The sequence below is a fragment of the Danio rerio genome, chromosome 7 (assembly GCF_049306965.1).
Source record: "Danio rerio strain Tuebingen ecotype United States chromosome 7, GRCz12tu, whole genome shotgun sequence".
NCBI classification, from domain to species: domain Eukaryota; kingdom Metazoa; phylum Chordata; class Actinopteri; order Cypriniformes; family Danionidae; genus Danio; species Danio rerio.
Window position 1 is genome coordinate 34,099,085 of NC_133182.1, and position 12,361 is coordinate 34,111,445.

General features: G+C 32.5%; 1 protein-coding gene across 13 annotated transcripts in view; it reads right to left on the reverse strand.

Annotated features, from left to right (window-relative positions):
• map2k5 (mitogen-activated protein kinase kinase 5) overlaps positions 1-12,361 on the reverse strand; it is a 143,357-nt gene that overhangs the window by 65,256 nt on the left and 65,740 nt on the right. For 8 of the 13 annotated variants that reach the window (XR_012382258.1, XM_073906012.1, XM_009303206.5 and 5 more), the window contains 2 exons: positions 9,136-9,187; positions 4,626-4,690 (listed from right to left, as the gene is read on the reverse strand). Coding sequence is in view for 11 of the 13 variants with exons in the window: in XM_009303206.5 (XP_009301481.1) it covers positions 4,626-4,690; positions 9,136-9,187 (117 nt within the window). In the remaining 2 variants the exon portion in view is untranslated. The remainder of the gene's footprint in view (positions 1-4,625; positions 4,691-9,135; positions 9,188-12,361) is intronic. The other 5 variants (XM_005168840.6, XM_073906007.1, XM_073906006.1 and 2 more) reach the window with 1 other exon arrangement.

Genomic DNA, 12,361 nt, shown 5'->3' on the forward strand with positions numbered 1-12,361 from the left:
ACTGATATCCAATAACTGTCATTCAAGGAAGGAAACTTTGCTCGAAGTTTTAAGCCAGAGAAACCCAAGTTGTACATCCATATGATCGAGGATGACACTCTGGTGCTTTTAAACATTTGTATTTATTTACAGATTATCATCGCCACGAAAAAAAGATCCTAGAGGAGGGGTGTCCTCATCCTAAGTGTCAAATGCAGGTGAGGTCAACCCTGAGTCAGTCACCTGCGAAACCTCAGTCATTCTGAGCTGTGCAGCGCTATCAGCCCCGTTCCCGTTTCAGCATGAGCTCTCCCAGACAGGCCTCCTGTTACAGGTCGAATTAACGGCAAAGCCGCAATTATTTAATTATGATCCTTGCTCATTCCGAACAGTGGATCTGGTTACTGCAGTAGGTGCTGAAGAGGGCTTGGGTTACAATAACCCACGACACGGTCCATTCCACCAGATAATATACTATAACAACAGACAGCTGCAAAACGAGGGCGGAATCGAAAACACAGTGTGTGAATGAGAAACGGAGAAAACAAAGAAAGATCGAGAAACAGACTGATTTGATTAAGACGTCCGTGAGTGAGTGTACACCTGCAGTAAACAAAGTCGTAATGCTTTGCGTTCGCGGAGTACATGTGATTTATGGGAAATAGATGGCTGATCTGGTTACAGCTCCAGACACCTCGTATCTCCGGCAAGGCTTTAATTAATGTCGCACTAAGTGACGCGACGGCTAACTTCCCTCATTTAGGACGTTGACACTCGATCGCATCTCACCTCAGTGTCCTTTGCAGGTACACTGTGTACTTCTGGGCCATACAAGATACAGAGATGCTCAATGATATGGCCAATATGTGCCAATATCATCTAACATTGAACTAATATGACAGATATCAAAGTAATGTTTGGTGTCAAAACAGGACCTGCAAAGAACATCTTGGATTCTTTGAAGAATCAGCTCATATTGGCAAAGTCGGTGATGCTTATGGTGCACAGACCTACCAGCCAGACAATCACCCTAAGAGTACATTCATAATCTACCAAACCCTGGTCCAGGGATCATTAAAATGTTTTTGAGCTTTTAGGGGTTGAATATATTTGCACTTGAACTTTAGAAACAATCTGATGCCTTCTTTTTATTCTCTATCAACTTAGTATATTTAAATTTACATTTATAAAATTTTTTTAAAAAGTTCACTGATGCTTCAGCCGAATTGTTTTTATAAAATGCTGTTCAAGGCAACAAAGAACATCTAAACAGTTGAAATGAACTACCATCAACACCTTTAGTTGCCAGAAATGTTGCGCCATACTGTGTAGTGATGGGCACATCTCAAAACTAACTGTCAGGAGGTTGCTAGTTTAACTTAGGCATGTAGCGAGTCATAAGCCACCACCGTCGCACCCTTGAGCAAGACACTTAACCTTATTTCTTTGCACAGGGATTGCCCGTGTAATATGCGCGCTATAATTTGCTTTGGATAAAAGCATCTGCTAAATGGCTGCTTACTGCTTAGTAATGCGAACTCAACCAATGATGTCGCCTAAATGGTTCCTTCAGAACATCCTGAACATTAATGGATCTTACTAAGCCCATTTGGAAAGTTCAGCTAAAGTCCTTGACCTCTGACCCTGCTGAGTAGTCATGCAGGGATGACTTAAGATTGACAGATGCATGACCAGAGCGAGGTGACGTGGTGACGTGTGGTCCTGACCCCCGTAAATGTGTCCCTATTCTCTGTTTGTTATTTACACTCCAGAGCCCGAGGTAATGAAAGCTCTGTCATGCAGTATTCATAGAGCTCTCGAAGACAGCCATCCCATGAATGTGCGTTTGCAGACGAACACACGCGGCATGCAACCACACAAACAGGTTTCGATTACAGTGGCCAATGTGGACCAGACAGTTCTCCCCGTCTCTTTCTCTACACCATCTAACCTGAGATGACCAGATGATCACCTCACCTGAAAGAAAGCCACAAAGAGAGGTGCGCGAGAAGAGACAAAGCCTTACACCTGTGGCTCTCAACTGGTGGGTCATGACCCAAAAATTGGTCTCACAAAATTCAGAAGAAAAAAAGTAACACAAATAATAATTATTGAAAATAAAAATATAAAAGATTACAGATTAAATGAGACTAAAATATTAAAGGGAGATTAAAGCAACAAAACAATGAAAGTACAATACAGATTTTACAAATTGATTTCAATTAAACCTGATAAGCTTATTTTTGTTACGGCTATTACACTTCTTTTTTCACCATGATTTACAGAATAGACAAACTAAAATATTATTCAGGGTAACAGAAAACAGGATACGCATTAGGAAAAGTAATTAATTGTGGACATAATAAAAGACTCTTCAAGGATGACAGAACAGTGATAAAATACTAATTATTTGTACATTTTTATTTTTATAAATCAATAATTTGATAAGGAAAAAACTATTAATAATTTAAAATAAGTTTCCTTTATAAATTGTAACAAGTACCAATCAGAATAAGTATGTTTTTCATTTTTTTACAAATATAATAATTTAACACATAAAATCATTTATTTCTGTTATGAACATACACATATACAGTTAAAGTCAGAATTATTAGCACCCCTGTTTATTTTTTCCCCCAATTTCTGTTTAACAGAGAGATTTTTTTCAAAATTTTTCTAAACATAATAGTTTTAATTACTCATTTCTAATAACTGATTTATTTTATTTTTGCCATGATGACAGTAAATAATATTTTACTAGATATTTTTCATGACACTTCTATGCAGCTTAAAGTGACATTTAAACACTAGGTTAACTAGGCAGGTTAGGGTAATTAGGCAAGTCAGTGTATAATGATGGTTTGTTCAGTAGAATATCGAAAAATCATTTAGCATGAAGTGGCCAATAATTTTGACCTTAAAATGTTTTTTTTTCATTTTTAAAAACAGTTTTTATTCTAGCCGAAATGAAACAAACAAGACTTTCTTCAGAAGAAAAAAATATTATCAGACATACTTTGAAAATTTCCTTGCTCTGTTAAACATCATTTGAGAAATATTCAAAAAGAAAAAAAAATCAAAGGGGGGCTAATAATTCTGACTCTGAACTGTACATGTTCCGAAATATATATTTATATAGGGTTGTTTCAAAAAAAAAGACAACCCCATTTTGATGTCTACGCAAAACTTAACTAAAAACGGTACTTTATTTTTTTATTTTTTCAAAGGTAAATATATATTTACTTTTTTAAAGAAAAAATTTTATATTCTTTGATCTATGCTTTTTTAAATATGAATTTCAGCTTCTGACTTGAAAAAATGTTTTTTGTTTACTTTATCTTTTCTTGGACATGTAAGTGAGAAACAGGGTTATAAACACAGCAACACAACATCAAGGGGTGCAGGTTAGGTGAAAGCATTAGAGAAGAAAATATTTATTTATTCTCAAGAAAAGCAATTTAAGTGAATACCCTTGGCACCACCCTGTATGCAGTCTGACGGTCACAAAGGTGTGTGTTTTGCATAAAGGAGAGTGTGTGTGTGTGTGTGTGTGTGTGTGTGTGTGTGTGTGTGTGTGTGTGTGTGTGTGTGTGTGTGTGTGTGAGCAAGCATGGTAGAGGTGATTGAGGACAGTTGTGGAGATGGATGGGAGACTGGCCTAAATTTTCCTACGAGCCACATCACAGATTATATTACATTACATTTCACCTGCCACTACCTGTGCTGCACTGCAGCTGTCAGTCTGAACATGAAACACAATAACACAATGTTACCCTTCTTTAAAGATCATAAATATGCAGTAAAACAGAAAACTAAAATAAAAACAAACATTGCGGGTTTTGTGAAATAAATTATACCATCGCATTTATGTTTAAAAAGACTTTTAATGCATCTTTTACACACACTGACTGCATTCAGAACTTAATATTTTCAAAGAGCAAAAAAAAAAATGGTTGGAAATAGGAGATGAATGCAAAATTCAGCAGTTTCTTTTGTTTGAGGGAGGAAAAATATTTCTAGGCAAACACATTTAGTGCTGAGCTCGTCAGACTGTGTTCTTGTTTGGGTTGCAGTATTGGCTTTTTTTTTTTAAATGGCTGAACAATTTCCAGCAACCCAGAGGTGATCCTCCAGTAAAAGAAGCATATGATGAGCATCCGTGTTACTCTAAAAAGCACAGAGCTTTATCAACAGTTACTGGCATCCAAATTAATGAAGTGATTTGTATTTGCAAGGCGATGATGACCTTGTGTCTTGTCCTACAAACTGCATCTTTTAGGCCGAGGTTTATAATGTGGACATAGAACGGAGCTTTAGGAGGGTCACAAAGAGTCACTTAAGCTTCACAAGCTCCAACTAAATGTAGTCTTTTACGCCGATATATCAAGACATTTAATGAATGATAATGTTGAGAGGGTGTTGAAGGATGTCTGAAAACATGAGCACATGTGAGACCAATGTAAAATTAATTAGAACGTGAGTGCGGACGACAAAACGGTTTGCTTTTCAGTTACATGTCCATCTTTTTTTTTCTCCTCCTCTGGTTAAAACCTATAGACTGTACTAAAAGGTAAAGAAGGCCTTTGAAGAGGCTGACCACAATTGGTCTAATTAAATCTCAAGGTAAGAAAAACATGAGCACTCACTTGTAAACTGTTCCACCATTTCCATGGCCAAGCTGTTCCTGGTACTGGAGGTCATGTTCATTTATCTAAACAGAGGGGGGGAGAAAGTCTGAGATATTTTTTCCTCTACATATCTATGGAAAGTAAGACTCTTAGTTCTTACTTGATCTAAATAACATAAAGGATCTTTAAAACTGTGTGAATCACTGTGTTGCACTCCCCTTTGTGCAGTAATGTGTATGCATCCATTATATAGACATGTCTTTATGAGATTGGCTGTATAGATGTTTTATTTCTTTAGCTCCAAAAATGTGTAAAAAACGATAAAATACGCCGAACTGAGATGATGAATTAACTGAATGAAAGAAAAAGATGATGACAGAAAATAAGCTAAATACATAAATTATCATTTTTAAAAGGGATTAGTGTGACTGTAACAGTTAAACCACTTAATAAAAATAAATGAGATCCTAAAAAAATTAAATATCCCTCTGTAAGTTTATCTGAAAATCTGATGCAGAAAAATAAAATCAATATAATGTTAGCCGTCGCATTGATAAAAGGACAAATAATTGGAAGGTTAATAATAATTTGGATGAGCTTACAGAATGAGTTGACAGAATTTTTATTTTTGGGAAAACTATCACACCATTGTGTTTAAAACTTGTGGTTAAGACTAAATGTCAGTGACAGGTTGCAACAAATCCTTCAAATTCAGAAAACCTTAAAAAGTTGCACATGGCCCGAGTCTCCCTGAGGATGACAAAGCAGAAAACGCTGCAGAAGAGCATTCTGGTAATCTTCTGACCTGAGCTGGAAAAGCAGTTGCTAATTCCAGCCAGTGAGGACTATTTTCAGAATCAGCTTTATACAGACACATCAAGCCAACAAATTAACTCGATCACTGCCATGGCTCGGAACAATTCAGCACACCTCTGAATCAGAGCCATGTGTATATAAAAGCCAAAAGTTAATATTGAATCAGAGCCATATATAAGCCACAAAATCACACTGATATATAAAAAGACATTATATGATTTCTGATGTGGAGAATTCTGGCTGTTTAAAAAAAAAGAAAAAAAAAAGAAGAAGTGTTGTTATTACTGATGGTTGATTAGTATCATTGTTTTTTTTTTAATTAATGAAGCTGTTATTGCTAATAATAATAGATGCAAAACACAAAAATGTTGTTTTAGTTGTGGCTACTGTTTTTATAATTACTAAGAGCAGAGATTTTTAGTCATGATTATTACAATAAATAATAATATTAACAATAATTAATTTATTTATTTATTAATAATATTATTACAAATAGGCAAGGCAAATTTTATTTATAGAGCTCAATTTTACACAACCATTGCTGATCCAACGTGCTTTAGAATAATAAAATAAATATAAATTAGTATTACAGATACTTATTGTAATAATACATAGTAATGTTATAATATTATTAACAACAACAACAACAACCCCACTGTTATTGCCATAATTAGTCATCAACAATAATGATTAAAAAGCTGGTATTATTATTACTATTTATTATTGTAACACTTTACAATAAAGGATCCATTATTTGTTATACCAACAATAGCAAACATCGAACAATACATTACAATATTTATTCACCATAGTAAACATTAGATAATGAAAATATAATTGTTCACTGTTAGTTCATGCTAACTCAGTGCATTAACTAATGTCATCCAGTTAAACTTTGGCTGTTAATAAAAAGTTAGTAAATGTATTTTTTTAATGCAGAACAAGATTTGCCATAAACTAACATTAACTAATGGGATCTTATTGTAAAGTGTGACCATTATAAATAAAAATCATGGTAAAATAATAATTAAGCTACTGTAAACAATAATCATAGTATTTATTTTACAGTAATTTATTATTAGCAGCAGTTGTTAATAATGTAATTAATAATGTTATAATCAATAAGATATTACTGCAATCATTTTTTTTTTTTTCTGTGAATCTGATTAATTTTTATTTACAAACTTCTGTTCACATCTGTAATTTGCTATTATCGAAGCTATTGTTATTAAATAGCTATTGCCATTATTACATATTATATACAGTTGAGGTCTACAGTTGAATGATTACCCGCCTGAATTATAAGCCCCCCTGTTTATTTTTTTTAACAATTTCTGTTTAACAGAGAGAAGAATTTTTTAACACATTTCTAATCATAATAGTTCTAATAACTGATTTATTTTATTTTATCTTTGCCATGATGATAGCACATAATATTTTACTAGACATTTTTCAATACACTAGTGTTCAGCTTAAAGTAACATTTAAAGGATTGACTGGGCTAAAAATTTTGACCTTAAAATGGTGTTAAAAAAAATGTAAAACTGCTTTTATTCTAGTCAAAATAAAACAAACAAGACTTTCTTCAGAAGAAAAAAATATTATCAGACACTTATCAGACACTCTGTGCATGCTATAGCGCTCCATTAACTGTGCATGTTACAGGTGTCACAGAGGATGCGCCTGTCTTAATTGTCTATCTGACACACTTTAGTTGACAGACCTGCCTGCTGTGGGCTTGTAGCAGGGGGGAGGAAAGGTGACAGCCAAAGGACACACAGACACAGCTCTGATCACTCAAGATAGAGACCTCAACCATGCCATACCGAAAGGGTCAGTGAGCAGCCCGTTTAGGAGCAATCAATAGATGCTTTCGCACATTCACAACAGACTTTACATTGACAAATTAAATGGGATGAGTGCTATCGAGCATCACCGGTTGAGAGGTAACACCATCACTAACAATATAATCAGATTCGATTGAACTAGGAATTCTGTGCATTATACTATATGTGTGTACGTGTGTGTGTGTGTGTGTGTGTGTGTGTGTGTGTGTGTGTGTGTGTGTGTGTGTGTGTGTGTGTGTGTGTGTGTGTGTGTGTGTGTGTTCAGGGTCCCTGCATGTATCAGTTTCAAGTCAAACGTAAGACTTTTTAAGACCTGAAGAAATAAATAAATACTCTACATACTCTAGGGATGTGCAACATTGACAGAAAATTGCATATTAATAATCTGTTGATGACAATAATAATAATAATAATAATATGGCATTATGCTGAATCTGTTTTTGTGCTGTGTTGTTTTGGCCTGATTAACTCTCAAACATACTCACATTATTCATATTCAACGCACAGTTAAGGACATAACTTTTAATTAAAAGCCAATATGTGCCACATTAAATAGATTTTTTGGGCATATTTAAATGTGTATCTTTATATACTTATTAGACATCTGCATAACCTTTTACATCCATATCTAACATTAAAATTAGTAATTTAAATAACAATACCTCATCAAATAAAATTACTATTAGCAAAAATTAATCTTTGAGGTGATCCAGAAGTGCCATGCAAAGTGGCATTAATATATTTGCACTGCATTTGCACAAATAATACTAGGTGAGTGTTTTTTTAATGTAATAGTTACATTTGAGGTGATTTAGTTTTCACTTTAATTATTAAAAGGATCTTCAAATATCAAACTACAACCAACCCTGTCTTAATAAGTGGGTTGAATGCATCATTTGTTTAACTGATTTGATCAAATGGAAAAAGGAATGAAGCAAGTGGCTCCCTTTATGAATAGATGACTGAATAATTAATGAAACCGATTCATTCAAAATGAATCACCACTATGTGTTTCTTGAAAGTTTCCTTGTACTGTAGTTGTTTTATTTTTTCTTTTATTATGCTTGGAAAAAAAATTCTGTATCTCCAGGACTTTGCAAGTCTAATGGTTCTTGAGATCAAAAAAATAAACATAAACAAGAAAAAATAAACATTTTTCAAGATTATTTTGTATTTACAAAGAAAAACGCAATACTTCATGTAAATAATATCATGTTTTAGGAAAAGCAGCCACAAAATAAGTCATTTTAGGTTTTGTTTCTTTTATTTTTATTCATTTTATTTTTTAGTTTCTAAGAATCCAAAAAGGTCCAGATATTGATAAATATTGTTATGATAGCTAATTTAACGTGTAAATAGGATTGAATTGACTTTTGTTACAGTTCTGAAATAGTATGATAACAAGCAGGAAATGTTTATAGGCCAATGACATTACCACATTGAAATGGTCTATAGAATACAAAAATAAGGAGAAAAAAAAACATATGGCAAACATATGGGGTCACATACAGTAATTGCAAACAACATGCAATAAAAGTATAAGTGCAAATTCAATGTCGCATTTTGCTCAAACAATACTTATACACAACAATGATATCATTACATAAGATACACTTACAAGACTGCACAATCCACAAGAAAGAATAATAAAGATAATACATTGCTAATTAGATAAATAGATTTTAATTTGCTCAGATTTTTACACATATCTATATTTAAAGTAAAATTTATGACCTTTCAGGTGTAACAATTATTTGTTACACCTGGCTTATTTGGCTTTAAATAGTATGACAAATGTAACAATATGTATCAAAATGCATTCAGAAGTGAAAGTGTGTGTGTGGGTGTTTTTGAGGCTACTATACCTGCCCATTTGTCAAGATCTTTTTAAGCTCCGCTGAAGACTTCTTTAAACTGCTAAAATATACAAACAAAAACAAACAAAAAAAACATTTTAAGACACCTTAGTAATGCTCTGCCAAAATCTGACATGAGTAAACAGTTTAGACAGAGCAGTTATTTTACATCAGAGATGTAAGATCAGAGTCATTTATTTGGTATGATCTGTTCTACTGCTGCACACACAGAAACACAAACACACACACAGGCTGGCCTTCAAACTGCAGGTCTTTGTCCTGTGCTGGGGGGGGGGGGGGGGTTCATTTTCTCAGACCAAATCTAATTAAAAGCTTTAATCTTATGCTCAATTTCTCTCATTAATAAAATGTACATTATTGAGACCCTTATAATGAAATGAATCAACATAGCTTTTGTTTAGCTTCAACAGTCTTTTCATGCCATGTCAAATGTAACTGTTCAAAACAAGAGTATGTTGATGTATAATTTGTTCTACTAAAAATATAAATTACTCCTTTAATGTATTTTTAATTAAATAGAGAGTATAGGTCAAATTATACACAAGCAAACAGAAATAACAGTTTAAATATCCACTAATGTTTTAAAGTTTACAGCCAGTAAGATGTTTTTAATACATTAATGCTTCCTAAATAGGCTCTCCAAGGCTATTTAGTTGATCAAACAGCAATAGGTGAATTATTATTACAATTGAAAAGTTTTAAATGTAATACATTTCAAAATGTAATTTAATCTTGTGGTTTATTCCTCTTTAGTGTCAAATGATCTTTCTGAAATTATGCTTTTTTATGCTAAATTGGTGATCAAGAAATACGTAATTTGTAATAAATACGTAATAAATACGTAATTTGAATCAAAGTAAAATATAAAACTTATTATTGCTAAAAATATAAATTTTTAAGCAATATATATATATATATATAAATAAAAAAAATAATCAAGATAAATGAAATGGAATTTGGAGAAAATTTTTATATATATATATATATATATATATATATATATATATATATATATATATATATATATATATATATATATATATATATATATATAAAAATTTTCTCCAAATTCCATTTCATTTATCTTGATTATTTTTTTTTTTTTTATTTTTTAGATATTAATTTTCTTGGGCTCCATTTCTATGATTAAAATACATTTTATAAATCAAAAAGCATGATCAAAGTTTAAAAAACAAAGTAAAAAAAGTCATTCCTATCTCTTTTGTTCAATTTTGAAGCATCGATAAAAAAGTTTATTAATTAAAAAAACTTATGAGAAAATCAGTAAACCCAATACACCTACACTACCAGTTAAAAAGTTTGGGGTCAGTAGGATTTTTAAATGTTTTAAAATAAGCTTCTCCTGCCCACCAGGGCAGCAATAATTTCATCAAAAATACATAACAAAGAGTAAAGTTGTGAAATGTTATTGCTCTATAAAATAACAGTACAAAAGTAGTTTATAATTGAATTTAATCATTTATTCCAGTAATTTTATAGAATAATATTTAGCTTCATTACTCCAATCTTCAAAGTCACATGATCCTTCAGAAATCACTCTAATAATAATAATAATAATAATAATAATAATAAATTATTATTATTATTATTATTACTATTATTATTATTATTATTATTATTAATGATAATAGTAATAAAAGCAATAATGACAAGAGTAATAATTTTATTTTAAACCACATACAATAAGCAGTTATTTAAAATATTAATAAATATTTAACAATTTAACATTTTACATTTAATAAATGTCACCTTGATGTAGGGCTGCACGATATATCGTTTCAGCATCGAAATCGCAATGTGCGCATCCGCGATAGTCACATCGCAGGAGGGTGCGATGCAAAGCAAAAAAAAAAAAAATTTATATATATATTATGGGTGGAGCCGAACTGGAATACGGTATTCGGAAAAGCAGGAATAGCGTGTTTTTACGAATACTTATTTCAAACAATACTTGATAAATTATTTGTATTTGGGAACAAGAAAAACATTATATCAAAAAGCAGCGTTTCCTCATGAGACGGCACTGCATGCCCGCGTGAGTGAGTGAGTGAGTGAGACGTTCAGGAGTCGGTGGGCGGGGTGGGGCCGGGGTAAGGAGACTGAGCAGGCTGCTTCAGCAACAGAGAAGGCTTGGCAGAGCGAAAAATACTTTACTGCATTACTACTTTTGTTTATTTTATCATACTAAAATAACACGTGACAGAAGTTCACTCAAAAGTGAAAGTTCTTCCTGTCATTAATTACTAACACTGCCGTCATTCCTACTTTCAGAACATAAATTTTTATATTTTACCATATGAAAATGCAATGCAGTTATGAAAATTGAGAAATTAAAGCAATACAGAGATCTGGTCCCCGCTTCAGGTCAGGGTGCACCTGTACCTTAAAAACGCAGACGTGGAGGCGCACCAAACTCACATGGGAAAGAACTGGGCATTCAATTCATGTTTTCGTTAAATAATTCTTTAAATACAGCTCTTTTGATCTCTAAAGGGGAAAAAACTCGAAAGAAATTTGTCGTTAAATTAATTTTAGCAGAGACGCAACTCATTTTCACATTCGTTTTTCAGTTAGGGATTTGGTCTTTTAGAGTAACCTAATACAATTGTTTTGTTGGACACTGTAGTCTACACAATAATCAATATTATAATTTATTATATACATTAGCTATTATTAAAACTAAACTATACAATTGATAAAACAAAACCCTTTTTAATGTTTGCTTTCATTTTGACACCGCTAACAGTTGTAATAAGAAACATCACATTATGCAGAAGCAGTCTCAAGTTAAAAACACCTTTTGAGTTTAAAGATGATCAGCCTGCAAAGTCAAGTTTACAGTGTCATAAATGAAATGGGTAGCATGAGTAAAGGGGATTTGCCCAGCACACAACCTCATGCGCTGCAGGTAGGCTGAATGATAATCTTTAAATATATATATGCAATACAAAACTTTAGACATTTATTTTTTTTAATGAAAAGAAAAGAAATCAGGAGAGTAAAATATAATTTAAACCACTGGTCTGGGGCTGATACTTTATTGTTTGTATCGAGAAGAAGAAAAAAAAAAGCAGATGAAAACCTGGCTGGAGAGACGGCGATAACATATCAGTTCTTCAGAAAAGATCACAACATCATTGTGATGCGTTTATCATACAACGCAGTTCGTGTTTATAATCATTAATATTCACTA